This window comes from Cylas formicarius, unplaced genomic scaffold (assembly GCF_029955315.1).
Source record: "Cylas formicarius isolate icCylForm1 unplaced genomic scaffold, icCylForm1.1 PGA_scaffold_7__23_contigs__length_41026272, whole genome shotgun sequence".
In the NCBI taxonomy this organism is placed as follows: domain Eukaryota; kingdom Metazoa; phylum Arthropoda; class Insecta; order Coleoptera; family Brentidae; genus Cylas; species Cylas formicarius.
This window is the reverse complement of record NW_026844352.1, coordinates 2,945,905-2,965,543: the sequence shown is the minus strand read 5'-3', so window position 1 is coordinate 2,965,543 and position 19,639 is coordinate 2,945,905. Positions and strand designations below refer to the sequence as shown.

Genomic DNA, 19,639 nt, shown 5'->3' with positions numbered 1-19,639 from the left:
TATCTGTAGGCAGCCCTAGGACATTGTCCGCCCTTACCTCCAAGTAAAGCTCGTTATGTTTCGTGCTATGTCCATCAATTATTGGGGACTGGCCTTGCAGTAATCTATATACTGCGGATCTTGCTTCCCCTTGTATATAGATCTGTATTGGTGGGATGTTCAGTAGGACCTCCAGCGCTGCAGTGGGCGTTGTGCTCATGGCCCCCGTAGCGCACAGACTCGCTAGTCTTTGCACGCTACTTAGTCGCCTTATCGCCTCCCCCTGCAAAAAAAATTGTGGGGTAACGGCTCTGCATCGCCTAGTTGTTTTGTTTTTCATATTGAATGAAATTGATTGGCGCTCCATAGCTTGTAGAATCAGTGGAAATAGAGAATTTTATTTCTTTTACCACAAATTAAGAAGTAGGCTAAGTTGGAATTAACGTAAACGTAACACAAATACACAAGACTTTTTTTCTATTAAAAAATTAAATAATTAATAAAAGTTTATTTTCGAAATGTGTGGTAAAAAATTCAAAATCCACACAAATCATATTTACATCCTGTTGCCAATGCCGTACTCTTTACATGACGTTAGATGTTAATGATTTATAATTTAAAACAATATTGTGTGACACACGCCGGCAAACTCTTTTGTTCCGCTTGCTGTCTTCGTCCTGAGAAAATCCGTTATTGCATAAAATTATTCTTCTACTCGTTGCACTTTTTTCCCTTAATTCAATGAACTCGCGTCTGTCTTTACTTAGGCGGCTGGCTAGATTGAAGTCAGTCGTTAAAGTCGGACAACAAACGCAATACCAACACCCAAGGCTCCAGGTGGGAATCGAACCTACAACCTGCTGCAAGTCAAGTTGGCAGGTCTAACAACTTACCAACCGAGGCATCCTCGATCACATATTTAGTTAGTTGTTGGAATTTGCAAATTAAAATATCATTTGCCAAATACTTATCTAGATAATTGGGTAATAAAGTATTTTGATTTTATCGTCTAATAATATTATATTAACATACAAAAACTATTTTAAACTATTTTATTGAACGATTTAACTTCTTGACTTTTGCTTTTAATCATACCAAAATAAATTTAAAAAGTAACGTTTCTATATTTTAGTAACAATTATCATTTTGAAATGAACTTTTATAAAAGTTATTCGATAAAAGTGTTCTTTTTAATAGTGATTTTTCTTCATTGTCCCCTAAGATATAAATAAAAATAAAGTTGAACAAGGAATGAGAGGGATAAAAGTAAAGTACGGAATATTCAATAATGTGTTACCACTGCCACCGAACAATATTTGGCTATATTCTCTATTCACATATTGTCTATAAACGTTTGCCTCGAGATAAAAAGTGTCAATTTAGTTCCTTCGATACTATCTAATTTTTTTTCCCAAATTCATTTAAAAAAAATCCCCCATTCAAATTCCTGCTCTAAAATACCTATTATTCAGTGTGGCTTAAAGACGTTACCTAGGGCTGCGAGCCACTTCGGAGATTTCCGGTGATATATTAGCCAGGGCTTTGGTTTGTCAATTCTGATGGTCAAGACACGCGTATAGTATGCAACACCTTGTAAACTTCTTCATTCACTCATGTATTAAGCGCTCGCTCCGTTCGTGCCAAATAAACTAATTTGGCGTTTATTAAACTTGTTTAGCAAAGATTTCTGAAGATTTTTTTTAAAGGAAACTTTCACAGAATAATGTAAGGCTATTTACAAATATTCTGCATTCTACCTGCGTCGGTGGTTGATAAAACTTGCTGACGTTTCGCCAACCATCCTGGAGATCTCACAGCTGGTCCTGTTCCAGACAAGCATTTTTCAATTCCGTTGACTAGGTTTGATTCCAGATTCCCGAATTGCAATATATTTGAAAGAGCTATGTCAAAACTAACCAGAGAAACAGAACAAAATATTATACGACTGTGACCAATAAAGTCATAAGCAGTTGCCGAAAACAATAATGAAACCGAAATCTCATTCTATCAAATTAAAAATTAATCAATGTAATCGATTCTTCTTCCAGGGAAATATCCGAAAATGTTAATTTTGTTGAGTAACGAATGCCGCTCTCACCGCAGTTGTCTGTGTTCTTTATAATTTTATAAAAATTTAAAAAATGCTTTTTTTATTAAAACGAAAATAGTAATCTCTAATTATTCCTCCTAAATATTAAAACTAACTAACATCGGCCCATTTTAGACCAACATTAAACACACAAAACACAGTTGTTGGTTGGCCTCGTAAAAGAAAATAATTGAAAATGATATTAATTTCTAAATTAACAGTTTTTCTTAATTCGGTACAATAATTTATTGATCTGCAAATAAGTCAAGAACTTAGAAAACAATTTAAAAAAATAATATTTAGATATTAGTATTTATTGTTTACAAAACTTCTATATTGCTCCTGCGTCGGTTTTTGCTGGGTCAAAATTGCTGGCATTTCGCCAATCATCTTGTTGGCTTCTCCAAGCTTGACTGAAACTGGCTCGCATTTTACTCTGTACTTGCTTACATATTGTTTGAGGAGGCGGCGCTAAATGAGGGACAGAAACACCGTCTCGGATGACCGACTCCCATGTTGGCAGGTAAAACCAGAGTCGCGGTTAAGATTGTCAGGTTGTTTATACATTTCTATAGAATCTCGGATTTTTCGTTGATAGGAGAATTGATTACATGGAAGAATTTTAGTTTTATCGAATAAAATTTTATGTCCGGTTTCGTGATTGTGTTCAGCAACAGTTGATGAGTTTATTTGTATTAGTCGTAAGGTTCTTTCGTTTTCCTTGAGCCTAATTGATATTTTTCGTCCGATTTCTCCAATGTATTCTTTGCCGCATACGCCGCAAACTCCTGGCATCTCAAATTTAATTTTATCTTTGACGGGCCAAAGATGTCGAGAGATTTTGGACAAGTGGCAAATCTGGTTTTGACGTTATACTTCTTTAGAACTTTTGATATGTGATCAGTGATATTTTGAATGTCGGTGGAAAGTGTAGGATTGCTTTCGGCCTCATTGCTATTGGAAGGTTGTGGTGAAGGGTATTTTTTGATCGAACGCTTAATATTTTTAATGTGGAAATTATTGGAGAGAAGACCAGAGAAAGAGGTTGAATTAATGTTTTAATTTAAGAGAGATGTTGGGAGTTTCAAGAATAGTAACTTTGGTAAAGAGAGATTCTTCGTCGAAAATAACTAGAATATCTTGTGTATCTAATGTAATTAATTAATTGAGCACCAATAAGTTCGACTCAGCAAGTTGTTTAGTGGAAGTTTCTTTAAGAAATTAATAATAGTATTTATTTTCAATTATTAAGTTGTAAAAAAATGGGCTTAGATTTCCATTTAAAAAATATTGGTTATTAGGGCACCTCATTATATATATATATATATATATATATATATATATATATATATATATATATATATATATATATATATATATATATATATTTACGTATTGATTCACGGATGGAAAAATGTGATGACACTATATTCCGGGATATCATCCGTTCGCTTGTTGAACTCCGACTGGAATCCTGCAGTGTTCGAAGTGTTTTCGGAGCGCGAGCATTGAAGATGCCAAGTGAGATTTTGGCGAAACGTCTGCAGGATTCAAGTCGGAGTTTAACAAGCGAACGGATGATATCCCGGAATATAGTGTCATCATATTTTTCCATCCGTGAATCAATACGTGAAAAAAAAAAACATATATATATATATATATATATATATATATATATATATATATATATATATATATATATATATATATATATATATATATATATATATATATATATATATATATATATATATATATATATATATATATATATATATATATATATATATATATATATATATATATATATATATATATATAACAAATTTTAGTTAATTGGGGTATCGGTCCTTTTAACTAAAATTTGTTGTTCAACTAGCCGGTCACGACTACCGTTTTGTGTATATATATATATATATATATATATATATATATATATATATATATATATATATATATATATATATATATATATATATATATATATATATATATATATATATATATATATACAGGGTGCTTCAAAAAATGTATACACACTTTAAACTATTGTAGTTTTCCCGCTCTACAAGGCTAATGTTATATTTCTTCGCCAGGTGCCAGCATAGTCGTCCCTCTATGTTATATTATCAGTTGGAATTTGTAATATCAACATGGGGAACGTACGTTTGAGTTTTGAAGAACGTAAGCAGGTTATTAAGTGGTACTGGAAGTTTGAGAAAAAAAGTTCAAAGACAGTGGAGAAGGGAGTATGATACAGAACCACCTTCAAGATTAACAATTACACGCATACGAGACAAATTCGAAGTTCATGGAACAGTGTGTGATGTGCATAAAGGTCATTCCGGTCGGCCTCGAACAGCTACAAGTGATGAGTCATCAACGGCAGTCTTGGAACTGTTTCAACGCTCTCCTAACAAATCTTCAAGGCAAGGGGCACGTGAAAGTGATGTAAGTGCTAGCAGCGTGCTACGCATTCTGAAGAGAGGCAAGTATCGTGTTTACATTCCAAGGCTGGTGCAACAGCTAAATGACGACGATCCAGATCGAAGGTTGCAATTTTGTGAATGGATTCAGGAGATGGTGATACGTGAACCGGGATTTATGGGTAGCATCATTTGGTCGGATGAAGCCCAATTCAAACTTAATGGAACTGTCAATAGGCACAATTGTGTTTACTGGGGTGAAGAAAATCCTCACATTACAATTGAAAAAGCTGTAAATTTGCCTGGTGTAAATGTGTGGTGCGGTTTTGTCTTCAAGGGGACTCATTGGACCTTTTCGATTTGAAGGCACTGTAACTGGTATTAATTACCTAACAATGCTTGCTGATTGCATATTTCCTGCCATTCGTGCATTATACGGTAATGACGATTTTTATTTTCAACAAGATGGTGCCCCGCCGCACTATCACAGGGACGTACGAGCTTACCTGGATCAAAATTTGTCGGGCCGGTGGATAGGACGCAGGGGGCCAATCGAGTATCCAGCACGCTCTCCAGACCTTACACTACTGGATTTCTTGTTGTGGGGCACAGTAAAAGATGAGGTGTACAAACGTAAATCACGTAACCTAGACATTCTTCGGAATGAGATTCAAGCAGTGTGTAGAGAAATCTCATTGGACGTTTTGATCAGTGGTGACTCGTACTCAGAATTGTATTGATGCTGCAGGTCACCAATTTGAACAGTATTAACATTTGTTATTTATGTTTCATTTACATTGGACTTTCAGCTTTCTATTTTCCTGAAATTTAACTTTGTAGAACGGTAAATAAATTTTCTATGGAAGTTCAAAGTGTGTATACATTTTTTGAAGCACCCTGTATATATATATATATATATATATATATATATATATATATATATATATATATATATATATATATATATATATATATATATATATATATATATATATATTATATATATATATATATATATATATATATATATATATATATATATATATATATATATATATATATATATATATATATATATATATATATATATATATATATATATATATATTGGTGGTAATCCAGGTGTTCATCCGTACGTTGTTTGACCCTGGAGTAGGATCATTCGCCTGACGTTTCGCCAAAATATCACTTGGCATCTTCAGAGGCCGCCATGTCACTCGTACGTGTCCGCACTTAAACACGTACGAGTGATATGGACGCGCGGCCATTCTTAGTATTGGAGTGGAAGCAGGTAATATACTGAGGTACCTTCTCTCTTGATTTTCTGACCGACTTTGCCATCGCAAATCTTAGGCATCGGCAACAACGAAAGTGGATTTTTTTAATTTGATGTGTGATCAATTCAAATTTGCACTTTTTAAGCCCTACAAAATAGTTGTTATGTTCATTTTGACGGTTCTGTGGAGCATATGGCCTCCTCACTGATTAAATGGACTGTATATTGTTCACACTTATTCATTTTACTTTTTAATTACAAAAGAAACATAGCATAATACGTTATGCCATTTTCCAGAATTATGTTCCCCATCTTTGCTTATATTCTGGGAATGTCATTCTCCTTTTCACATTTGATAAAGACACGGTGTTGTCGAAACAATTGTGATGTCAAAATATATAATTTCGTGAAAATCTGAACTTTTAGTTCTTATTTATTTTGGTGTACTCGAGGATTGTCTTTTACGCAATAATGAGCATTTCGCAGGCAAAAGTTCCATTATTTTTCACAATACTTTTGGCCGACCAGATAATCTTATGGGGAAGGTTTTCATCTTTCTGATATTTCCTAGTTTACTATCCGCAAAATGTTCCTCGCTTTTCTTTTCTTCCATACCTGAGTGCTTGACAAACTCAATATTTGAACGGATAGAATTTTTGTTTTCTCAAAATTTAATAATTTCGCGATTCCAGCTAAAAGTTATATTTTTCCTCAAAAAAATGTTTGTACTCGGTTCTGCTCTCTCCGTAGAGTTATTAAATGCATACGCTTTGCGTCAACTTTGTTACTATAGATATAACAGCAAGCCCCCATTGGAGGCGACCCGGAGTGCAGGTGGTGCATGGAAGGGGGGTGGAGACCCCGTATCATCTACACACTGAGTGCCCTGCTTTGACATGGGCAAGATTTGGAGTCTTCGGATCGATCCGGACTCAGTGCACAGTATTGGGCTAAAGGAGTTGCTGACTTTCTAAACTACGGTATTGTAATGTGGGGTAACGTTTCTGCAGCTGATCGGACTTTTAAACTTCAAGCTAGTTAGAGTAATAGCATGTGCGGGTTCCCTAGAACATTATAACTCTATCTGCAAAAGATTGAAAATCATACCACTTTTCTGTTTCTGTTCTGTATGTATTATTACATACATTATTTATCATGATTATCCTTCGCAACACGAAATTTAAATATGTTGAATGACAAAAAAATCGTTAAATCTGTGTTTGTATGATAAAGCAATATCAAAAGTGAAGGCACTGAATAATACAAAATTTGAAAGATATGTAAAAAAGATCCTACGAAGGGACTGTTTCCACTCTGTGCGGGAGTATATGAACACTACCATCAGACAGAAGATGCTAAATAATTGTACGTATCTACAATTTTTGCCCTTATACATGTATTGTTTGCTTGTGTTCGATATAAAAATAAAAGTCGTGTCACGAAATATATAGACACATATTCCAAAAAGAGATGCCCTTTAGCGTTATCGAAGATTTTATATACAACTACCCAAAGAATTTAGAAGATTTTATTCCAACTATAACCCGCTAACGCTTGCTATCCAGTCCCTGTAAAGGGCGACATTGGCAAAGGCCCCTCCGGGCAATCCGACGACGTTGCCACATTCCACACTGAATTCTCCAACGCCTATAAGAGTTCCGTTGGCGACTAAAGGTGCGCCGCTGTCGAGGGTACAGATACCTTTGCCTCCGGGGGCGTACTGGGCGCAGAACGTAGTGTCGCTAATGAAAGCTTCTAAAATTTTAATTTAACACTGGTTTTACAAACGGGAAAAAGTACTTACTTCCGTAACTTATTTTGCAATCCTCTGTGAGAACGACGTTGAGTTCGACTTGCTGCAACTGCTCCGATGGCTCCTGACGAATGATGAGGGAACCCCAGCCCGTTGCTACTGCCGGCTCCTCGCTTTTCAACACTCTATCTTTCTCCGCTAATGGAACGGCTTGAATGAACGGTCCGTACTCAAGAGGATTTTCCAATTTGACTAACGCCAAGTCCGAATTGAACCACTCAAACGGTTGGTATAAGTTTACTTCAGTGACCGGCACTACCTGACCTCCAGAAGACAGTTGGCTGCTTCCTACACGCACGGACCAGCTGCCTTGGAGACTAGTTCCTCCGATGCTGCAAATGCCCCAGAATAGGTTTAGAGAAAATCCAATTGGTATGAATACTTACTCGTAGAAGCAGTGACCTACTGTGAGCACCCAACTAGGTCCAACTATCGAACCTTGACATACCAGCGCTTCGTCTAGAAACAGCGCTGTCTGGTAGGGAAAGTCCTGAATGTCGGCGTCATCGCCTCCTACGATTCTAGGCACTGGTTTGGAACCGCGCGGAACCCCTAATATTTAAGAAGGTAATTTCACTGTCACTAAGTCGAAACTGGATAGATGATATAGTTGATTATTGTTAGTGTAAAAATTACCCTGGATTTGGGAGGCTGCTAAACAAACAATAAAAATGGCCTGTAGGGGACTCATGACGTGTTAATCTTTAAAAGTTTCAGGCAAATGTTTGCAATATATAGACCTAGATTCCTGATTGTAGATAGTTATCAGAAGGATCCAGCCAATTGAAATAATTAACAATTTTATCTTGTGATTTTTTATCATAAATAAATTATGACGTCTCAATCATTCCGCGTTTCAATACTCACTTGATGCGTTTCAATTCGTAAAAGGAAGATAAGAAAATCTAAATCAAATTAACCAAGCAACTGATGATGATGAGCGAAGGGGATTGATAATACATTTTATAAAACTTCTGGATTCCTCTTGCGTTGGTTTTTGTTGACTCGAACTAGCAAACTTTTCACCAAACATTCTGTTGGCTTCTTCAGAGCTAGACTGAAACTATGATCGTTAATATTTGCATATCACTTGAAACCTTCTAACATAACATTTTCCAAGACTGGAATGATTTGTCGGAGATATATTATCTCTGCATTTTGCTATTGTGGGTTTTATTTCGTCATCTCAAAGAGATCCACTTTAATCATTGGAGAATATTTGTAAACTATGTAGATGTTAAAAAAGTGAAATATAACCTTTTTCTGAAAAGTTTCCAACACAATTCCAGAATCTAAGTAACTACTAAATAATTAACAATTTTCGGATAAATAAAAACAAATTCAACTCCTAGGACGTTATTTATAAGTAATTGAATGAATCTATTGTGGTATCTATCTGACTAAAAGTAAATATATGTGATAACCTAAATATTCAGTTTCTCTGGTCTTCCAGTTTTTCCATAAACAAAACTATCGACGAAATCCCTTGGTTCAAATGTAACATCTGGATCGGCACCAGATTTTATAGCTATTCTAAGATGTTTATATGTATGAAGCGGAGATGTTATTCAACATTATGAATAAACTCAAAATAAACTACCCAATGGTTTTAGATTATTTTTATTGATCTACAATCCTCGAGAACAGTTTATGCAACGTCTATACAATATCTGTAAATAAACACAAATGTCTGCCACATGTATGTCTACATGATATACGCAAATTCGCTTCTCTATACCGAGATTTCCGCTCCTATTGTACCTACTGCAAAATTTAAGGTGCCTTCAATAACTGACTAAAAATGGTAGATTTTTCAGTGGTGATATGTGCGCTATTAAATAAACCCACCGGAACAGTTTAAAAAATTTTATTTAATCTACAACCCGCTGACGGTTGCTATCCAGTCTCTGTACAGGACGACGTTGCCAAAAGCATCACCAGGCAGTCGGACGACCTGGTCGCATGCCAAACTGAACTCTCCGACTCCCAACAGGGTACCGTTGGAGACCAAAGGTGCGCCGCCGTCGTCGGAGCAGAGACCTTTACCTGCGGACTGGGCGCAGAACATCGTGTCGCTGACCAAATCTTCTGAAATTCCAAATTAATAGCGATTTTAAATCTAAGCAAACGAACTCACTTCCGTAGCTACTTTGGCAGTCTTCACTGAGCACAATACTAAACGTGACCTGCTGCAACTGGTCCGCTAAATGAAAGGAATAATCCGCTGTGCAACCCCAGCCGGTAGCCACTGCCGGTTCGTCGCTTTTCAACTCTCGGTCTCTTTCCGGTAGTTTAACGACCTGGATTGACGGTCCGTACTTAAGAGGGTTCTCTAATTTAAGCAGTGCTAAGTCGTCGAGGAATTTCTGGTACGGCTCGAAGAAGTTTACTTCAGACAGCTGCAGCACCTGACCTCCGAACGATGGTTGGCTGCTCCCTACTCGAACCGACCAGTTGCCTTGGAGGCGAACGCCATCTATGCTGGGAATGGGCCGAAGTTAAAATCAGAAGAAGTCAGTAGTGGGGACACCTACTCGTAGAAGCAGTGAGAGACGCCGATAACCCAACTGCTGCTTGTGATGGATGCTTGGCATGCGTATTCACCGTCCAATAACACCGCTGCCTGGTAGGGATAATCCTGGATGTCGGCACCCTCACCGCAAACGATTCTGGGCCCTGGTTTGAAACCATGTGGTAGACTTCACATACAAAAGAAGCGGAGCCGCGTGTTTAGTGCTCTGCAGGTCACAATGTGTAGATATCTATTGGTTATTTACCTCGAATTAATGACGCGGTCAAGCAAACAACTGAAATGATCAGTGCGATGGTAATCATGAGGCAGACTATTGAGCGACCCCAATTTAATGTGTTTAGCGCAAATGCTAATGGCGATAATATATAAGTTGTTTATCTGTGATGCTACTTGAAACAATCTATAATATTACGAAACCGATTCTAAAAAAATATTCGTCCAACAAGTTTGGTGGTTTGAAAATTTTTCTGAATTAAATTTGAAAAATATTTATTTTATTTGGATTTTAAAAACATCGGCTATTCACCGACTTAACAACAAATTTTAATTTTAACAAAATACTTTACTATGTTTATGCGACTATTTTCTTCAGAGACTTGTTCTCGGCGTTTAACAGCCGAGGAATTACGGCGTATAATACGCAGAAATTCCAGAGAAAGTATCACTAATTATTAAAAAGATTGCGTAGTCTATAGCTCTACTAGCCAAAACTTCCGAGGACCCAAGTAATTCTTTTTCTCGTCTGTTTTGCCTATCTCTCCAAGGCAAAATTAATTTCCCCATCAATACTAGTTGCACTTTAAAGCTTTTCTCTTTCGCAATGCATCATCATACGTCATCCACTGCTCGAAATAAAACTATCCAATCGATTTAGGAGATTGGCTGCTTCCTACACGCACGGACCAGCTAATTTGGAGGCTAGAGCCCTTAATACCACAAATTCCCCAGAGTAGGCTTAAAGAAAATCCAATTGGTGTGGGTACTTATTCGTAGAAGCAGTGACCGGCTGATAGGTCCCACTATGAAACCTTGACACTCGAGCTCTCCGTCTAGAACCAGCGCTGCCTGGTAGGGAAAGTCCTGAATACCGGCATCATCGCCTCCAACAATTCTAGGCACTGGTTTGGAACCCTGCAGTACCCCTAATATTAAAGGAAAGAAATTTATTGTCATTAACTGGATAGGAACGAGTCTGTTTGCTTATTGTTAGTGTAAAATTTACTTGGAAGGCCGCTAAGCAAACAATTAAAATTACCAGATGGGGGTTCACAATCTTCAAAAAGGTTCAGGTAAATGTTTGTAATATATGGACGAAGATGCCTGTGTTTATATTGTAGATACTTATCGAAAGGATGTAGTCACTTGAAATCATTAACAATTTTATCTTGCAATTTTTTGTCATAAATAAATTACGACGTCCCAATCGCTCCGAATTTCCTTAGTCACTTCAATCCTTTTAATTCGTAAAAAGAAGATAAGATAATCTTACTCGATTCAGAAAAAAATACTTTTTTTGCTGTACCAACTGAACAATTGCAGATCAAAATCTAACAATCAAGCCGCCCAAGTACCTGATGATGATGAGCGAAGGGGATCTTTAATATTTGAATATCAATGGAATAGCACTTGAAACAGTCTACATTTTCCGAGACCGGAATGATTTGCCGGAGATATATTATGGATTGTGGATTTTATTTCGTCACCTTAATTTAATTAACGATTGGAGGATATTTACAAATAAGATTTTTCTGAAAAGTTTCAAATACAATTCCAGAATCTAAGTAATTCCTAAATAGTTAACAAATGACTTTCTGAGAAATAAAAACAGATTCATTTTCAAGATATTGTTTATAAATAACCTACCTATCTACCGAACTAAAAGTGAACATTTGTGATGGCCTAAATATTGAATTTCTCTGGTCTTCCAGTTTTTACATAACCAAAACTAACCAAAATTGCAAGCTTACTGAACCAATAGACGAGATCCCTTGGTTCAAATGTAATTTCTGAATCAGCCGATGATTTTATATCTATTCCTTTCTCTCTATTTTTAAACATATTTAAACATTATGCATGAACACATATTAAACTACCAAATGGGTTTAGATTATTTTTATAGATCACAATCGGCTAAAACTGTTTATGCAATGTCTACACAATATACCCAAATTCGCTTCTCTATACAGAATCTCCGCTCCTATTATACCTACTGCAAAGGTTAAGCTGCGTTGGGTAACTGGCTAAAAATGGCTCCAGTAAAACCAAAACAGTTAAATTGACATATGTTAAAATGTGACATTATTCATACACTTTTTTAAGCCCACTAAGATAACATAACTTTAGATAACATGTCGCAATTGGCTTGTGTAATCTAGCAACCTCCACTTATATTTTTCTTATATCTGCTATATTGAGTTTTTCGACTTTTGGAAAGAGTTAGTTTGCATCGAGACATTTTTGGCAATTTCCATTAATGTTTATAAATGTGACTAGACTAGACTGTAGACGACCCTTTCCTACTTTATGAGGGTTCTCCACAGCGCAATAAGTGCTGTGCTTGTCCATAATTGTTAAATCTACTCTCACCGGGCCACAACATATGATCTGCAACATTCCATTAAACTTGTTCGTATACCACATATATAGAAGCGCCTCCTTGAAATACTATAAGTTTGTATGGATGGTACATATTCTTATTTAACCCATATTATCCCAACCATAAAAAAAATAAAAAAATACTTTTTTGTTCTGAAATTATTTATCTTGTTGCACTTAAGAATATATTGCATGTGTCAAAAAAAAACATCGAAACATACAGAAAGATACTGATAAGTAAACGAACCACTGAGAAAAAACATTTAATAATGTTATGAGGCATATAAGATGCAACATATAATTTATACCTAAACATACAAAAGAACGTTCAAATTCGACAGAAAACAACTAAAAGTAGATTGTTTTCCAAATAGAACCTGATTTGATACAAAACAAAAACACAATATTTTATGGTAAAGTATGAAGCATGAAGTATTACACTTATTACTATTTACAAACGTAAATTGTGTGGCTGTGGCAGATTCTACATCTCTTCGGGCTTTGTAAGCATGAACAATCGTGAGGTGGCAACTGCAAGATTTCTTTGAGTAATTGTTTTATCAGTTTTTAAAAGTCGCAAAGGAATGTAAGGTTTAAAATCTACCTGGGAAATCTTTTGTTCTTTGACAATATTATACAATTTCCATGCATTCACTACTAACCAATCCAGTGACTTACAAAATAAAGGCCACCACCATTTTTTTCAAATACCTGGCACCTGTAATTCCGTTGTCATGTAAATCTACCCCACCCATATATCTATTGTATTGGGCAATTACATAAGGTTGGGGTCTATTTAGACCTTTCAGTTCTTTTCTATTACAGCATTTTACATTTTGGACGGGATCTACATTAGAAACATTACTTGCCACAGTTACAACTGAATTGTCGTGCTAACGGACAATAAAAAAATTTGATTCAGATTCATATGCTGAAAGATAGGATTAACAATTTTTCATTAGACATTTATTTGTTCTATTTTCCTGGATAGTACCGGTAGCAAAATAACCATTAGTTTTTAAATGTACAAATAGTTTGAATGATATATATATATATATATATATATATATATATATATATATATATATATATATATATATATATATATATATATATATATATATATATATATATATATATATATACATTCGAGTTCGTCGTCTCTGCCTGGCATGCGAAACCCCTCAAACTGAACGAAGCAATTACAGAAGTTATCTCAGCAACTTTTTTATGTACTTGTTAGTAAAAAATTTTCAATTCGTTATTTGTTTCAAGAATATATAATGTTCATGTGTTCAAAGTTATTTTACAGATGCTGGAAAATATAATAACAAATAAACAATTGGTATATCCTTTTAAGTCTGTTGGTTTAATTCGTTACTTAATTCGTCTAGTACTTTATAGGTACTAAGTTTACATAAACGTGTTTTTCGAGATACAGTGTGAAGAAGTTGTATATTTATTTTTTTGTATCTTTTTTTCCAGAATTTGATGTGTTCTACAGCCCAGTGACACTGGCTATCCAATAAGTGAATTTTCCCACTCCCCTTTGGCGATCAAAAGCGCTTCCAGGGGCGTACTAGGCACATAATGTTGTATCGCTGACTAAAGCTTTTGATATTGCAAATTATCACCTTCAATATAAGCAACCGAACTCACTTCCGTAGCTATATTGCCAATCTTCGGTGAGCACAACATTGAAATTTACCTGCTGCAACTGATAATTAAAAGGGACAGTCCGTCGTGAAACCGCGGCCAGCGCTTTTCAACTCTCGGTTTCTTTCCGGTAGTTTGACAACCTGGATGGAACTTACGTATTCGTCGGAAATAGTAATGGCGCTATTATATTTAAGTTGTCTATCTATGACGCTTGACTGTTATCACAAAAATTCTGCTACTTGAAATAATTTATGACATTATCAAAAGCCAAGTAGAATTGTTAAATGTATTTATCGGACAATATCATTAGTCTTTTTTTGGAGTCAATTTTCTTTATTCATGTAAAATAGACCAAGGCAAACTCTTTAGAATCAGAAAATTTCAAAACTGTTTATTTTGTTTGGATTTTATTCACATCGTTCATTTTATTGAAATTATTACAATAAAATTGAATTAAAAAAAAAGTTTCAAAAAAATATTCGAAATTCAATTTCACAGTAATTTTGTTCACGTTTTGTGCACGAAGGAATTCAGGAGGAATTCCAACTAATTACCAACTACTTATTTTTTTCCTCTCTGTTTTGCCGATTTCTCCACTACTTCCAATATAAAAAAGCAGCATTTTGCAAAGTAATTTCCCCACCATTACTACATCGGAGTTCTAAGCCTTTCTCTTTCGCAGCACATCTAAGATTCAATGAGAGAAACATATTTCAAAGCTGCTAAACGTCATCTTTGGCTTTAAATAAAACTATCGAATCGATTTGGGCGATTTTATTCCATCTACAATCCGATAACGCTAGTTATCCAGTCCCTATAAAGGGCGACATTGGCAAAAGCACCACCGGGAATTCCGATGAAGTTACCGCACTCCAAGGTGAACTCTCCGACGCCTATGAGAGTACCGTTGGCCACCAAAGGCGCGCCGCTGTCGTACGCACAAATACCTTTACCTCCAGGGGCGTACTGGGCACAGAACGTGGTGTCGCTAATTATAGCTTCTAAAATTCTAATTTAAGACCGATTTTAAAAACAAGATAAAATCCTTACTTCCGTAACTTATTTTGCAGTCCTCTGTGAGAACGACGTTGAGTTCAACTTTCTGAAGCTGCTCGGACTGCTCTAGATAAACGATGGTGGAACCCCAGCCGGTTACTATTGCCGGCTCGTCGCTTTTCAACTCTCGGCCTTTTTCGGGCAATCGAACAGCTTGAACAGACGGTCCGTACTCGAGAGAACTTTCCAATTTAAGCAACGCCAAGTCTGTCGAGAACCAGTCAAACGGGTCGTATAAGTTTACTTCAGCGACCGACACTACCTGGCCTCCAGATGAGAGTTGGCTGCTTCCTACACGCACGGACCAGCTGCCTTGGAGTCTAGTGGCTTCGTTGCGGCTGAATATGCCCCAGAGTAGATTTAAGGGAAATAAAATTAATGTGGATACTTACTCGAAGAAGCAGTGACCGGCCGTGAGCACCCAACTCGGCCCAACTATGGAACCTTGACACACGAGCTCTCCGTCTAGAAACAGCGCTGTCTGGTAGGGAAAGTCCTGAATGTCGGCGTCATCGCCTCCTACGATTCTAGGCACTGGTTTGGAACCGCGCGGAACCCCTAATATTTAAGAAGGTAATTTCACTGTCACTAAGTCGAAACTGGATAGATGATATAGTTGATTATTGTTAGTGTAAAAATTACCCTGGATTTGGGAGGCTGCTAAACAAACAATAAAAATGGCCTGTAGGGGACTCATGACGTGATAATCTTTAAAAGGTTCATTAAAATGTTCGCAATATGTAGGCCTAGATACCTGTGTTTATAATGTAGATACTTATCGAAAGGATGCGGCCACTTGAAATCATTAACAATGTTATCTTGCAATTGATGTGGTTTAATTCGTAAAAAAAAGGTAAGAAAATTTACTAGATTGAGAATCACATTATGCAAGACCGGAATGATTTGTCGGAGATATATTATCTCGGCATTTTGCCATTGTGAATTTTATTTCGTCACCTCAACAAGATCCACACTAATCATTAGAAAATATTTACAAATCACGCGGATCTCAATATAGTGAAATATAACATTTTTCTGAAAAGATTTCCAATGCAATTCCAGAATCTAAGTAACTCCTAAATAGTTAACAAATAAATTTCTAAAAAATAAAAACAACTTAACTCCTAGGATATTAAAATAAATAAGAACTAAAAGTTCAGATTTTCACGGAATTATATATTTTTACATGACAATTGTTTCGACAACACCATGTCTTTATCAAATATAATAAATGCGAATCTTGTCCTAAAATTTATATTGGACAAACAGGTAAATCCTTCAAGAAAAGCATTAACGAACATAAAATAGCGTTTAAAAACAATAGTCTAGATTCTAATTATGCTACGCACTTAAACACAAAAAAATAAATTTTGTGACGACAATTTTGATATTGTACATTCAGCCACAAAAAGTAGGAAATTCAATTTTTTCGAAGCCATGGAGATTAACAAAATGGGACATTGAAATGTATTGCTTAACATTTAGATTTAAATACTGATAGATAATAAATCTGTAGGGCGTTTAACCTAATGGTTGCACAAAAATTAAACAGTAAAAAGGGGTTTATTTGACGTAAATCGAGAACAAAATACAAGAAACAACTGCTTATGCCAGGCACACGCGGAGCAAGTGAATGCCCGGTGGATGACAGGCTTCAGCGAGCGTTGTGGGTGGACGGTGGAACCTCTCACCGATCGTTGCTGGTCACTTGCCGAACTACGGCCCAGACTCGCGCTCCCCATTTTGCAAACAGCCAGGAGCGCGAGTGTTGACTGGTGATGCTAACAAATACTTTTCCTTTATTGAGCTTAAATTCTCACAACATTAATTAAGGTTTTATTGTCATTTTTCGGTATATCTAGTAGCAGGTAGTTAGTAAATATTACATTTGATAAAAACACGGTGTTGTCGAAACAATTGTCATGTAAAATATATAATTTAGTGAAAATCTGAACCTTTAGTTCTTATTTATTTTGATAAATGGATTTTCATCAAGTAAAAGCCCCCTCAGTATTGTTTATAAATAAATGAATGAATATCTAATCTTTTGCCTCATCTTCCTGACTAAAAGTGATGATTGTAATGAGCTAAATATTCAATTTCTCGGGTCTTCCAGTTTTTGTCATTTTGTCATAACCAAAATTGCAAGCTAACTGAACCAATCGACAAGATCCCCTGTATCAAATGTAATTTCTGGGTCAGCACCAGATTTTATAAATATTCTTTTCTCTTTCGTAATACGTTATAGATTGATTGGGGTGGTTATATATTTAAATGCTACTTACCATTATGCATGAACATAAATTAAACTACCGAATGGATTTAGATTGTTTTTATTGATCTCCAATATACAATACATGTCAATCGACACAAATGTCTGCCACATGTATGTCCCAGATTCGCTTCTCTGTAAACGGCGGATTTAGTTTTTCACCAGTAAATCCAAAACAATTAAATTGACAACTGTCAAACAATGACAATATGCAGATACTTTTCTAAGCCGACTAAGAGAGAGTATGACATGTTTCAATTGACTTGTGTTATCTCACAACCTGTCTCAACTTATATTTTTCTCATGTCCGCAATATCGAGTTTTTGCATTTTTGGAAAGCACATAAAACCGCACTGAGTGTTAAAAAGAACTTACAAGTTATGTAATGTACTCTTTAGTTTTGGTTAGTTTGCATCGAGATATTTTTGGCAATTGGTGAGTGTATTTCGTACAACGCTAGCACGTGTATTTCCGTTAATGCTTAGAAATGTGTTCAAAATTCTTTGTCTCAGAGTTTCTGTAATTTCGGAAAGTTTAAATTCATAGAACTCAATATTAAGGCGTTAAAATTAATAATGTGGTTAGTGAATCCCGTCATGTTAAAACTGGACTGTACGGTATTGGGACCACTGTTGTTTGTATTGTTCGTTAATGATTGGATAAAGAACTCCCTCGAAGACATGATCTTGTCTTTCGCAGATGACACAGCAGTTATCTACATAGTTGGAGTCTTGAGAAATCCGTATATGTATATATATATATATATATATATATATATATATATATATATATATATATATATATATATATATATATATATATATATATATATACATATATATTCTATATTATATCAATTTACTTATACAAAAATAAAATTGTAAATGGAATAACTTATAATATAATAAGGAACTTTCTCAGTTATCGAAAGTCTGTGATTAGGTAGCGTGGTATCCTGGGTTCAAATATTATAAATATTAGGCAAAGGTAAACATATATTTTATACACAGTCATTAATTGTAATTGCTTAAAGCTTTCTCTACAAAAGCTTTAGTTCAGAAGCACTACCATATTATTTCTAGAAACTCAGTAGTTTACATATCGATAAACTCGGCATTTGTTTTATTCTTCTAGCTAGACAATTAGGAATCAAGGTGAGTTGACTTTGTTTTGTTCAAAATAAAATCATTTTCGATTTACTAATATTTACTAGTTTTTTGTTTTGCCTAAACCACAAACGTATTTCTTAAAGTTTTTGTTTTATTTATTACTTTAATTTAATTTGTGATGACGTGGTGATCAATGTACGTTCATCTTAAACAATGAAATACTGCTTTCTGTTGTAAACGTATGATTTCATTTAATAGAATGTTTACCTCTAATACCATATCCCTCCCAATCAAACAAACGCCTTACTCAAATCTAAAAATAAACCTAAGTCTAAGTTTTTTCTCTAAAATTGTTGGAGAATTAAATTTAAAAAATGCTGATCTGCTTGCAAACATCACCATTTGTGGTATGTTTGGTTATATTTGTTCTTTCATTTTATAGAAGCTTCCAGTAACTCATTTTGTCACAAGGACAACATGCATTGAGTGATTATTTCGTTTAGTATAGTTTTGAAAATGGATATTAGCTTGGGGGTTCAAAAGATCTCGGAACACATTTATCAAGTTCTTATCAAAGTCATTTGGAATGTCTTTGAGATCTTCTGGGAAATCTGGAAAATTTCTGTTAATTTTGCCTGTAAAATTGTATTGGTCTGACAAATGTCTGCGACATTCACTTTTTGTTGGCAAAAATTCCGACTGTTGACATAAATACCATCTGCCAGTTCTATACAGAATGAGGAAACTTCAATACATCATTTTTGAAAATTAATTATTTCAAGAATTTATAAAAAAATTGGAGGGCATGTTGTAGGAGCAAGTCCAAGGAATG

General features: G+C 35.3%; 2 protein-coding genes across 2 annotated transcripts; both read right to left on the bottom strand.

Annotated features, from left to right (window-relative positions):
• Positions 1-6,409: 6,409 nt before the first annotated feature.
• Positions 6,410-8,512, bottom strand: LOC132704889 (trypsin-7-like). Its single transcript, XM_060675198.1, has 4 exons — positions 8,220-8,512; positions 7,970-8,135; positions 7,575-7,915; positions 6,410-7,525 (listed from the first exon to the last, which is right to left on the bottom strand). Exons 1-4 carry the CDS (start codon positions 8,272-8,274, stop codon positions 7,308-7,310), a joined length of 780 nt encoding a protein of 259 aa, XP_060531181.1. The 5' UTR covers positions 8,275-8,512; the 3' UTR covers positions 6,410-7,307.
• A 900-nt stretch (positions 8,513-9,412) lies between these two features.
• On the bottom strand, positions 9,413-16,141 carry LOC132704410 (transmembrane protease serine 9-like). Its single transcript, XM_060674394.1, has 10 exons — positions 16,069-16,141; positions 15,819-15,984; positions 15,421-15,764; positions 15,156-15,371; positions 11,145-11,258; positions 11,010-11,070; positions 10,361-10,516; positions 10,118-10,282; positions 9,721-10,064; positions 9,413-9,671 (listed from the first exon to the last, which is right to left on the bottom strand). Exons 1-10 carry the CDS (start codon positions 16,121-16,123, stop codon positions 9,460-9,462), a joined length of 1,833 nt encoding a protein of 610 aa, XP_060530377.1. The 5' UTR covers positions 16,124-16,141; the 3' UTR covers positions 9,413-9,459.
• Positions 16,142-19,639: the final 3,498 nt, after the last annotated feature.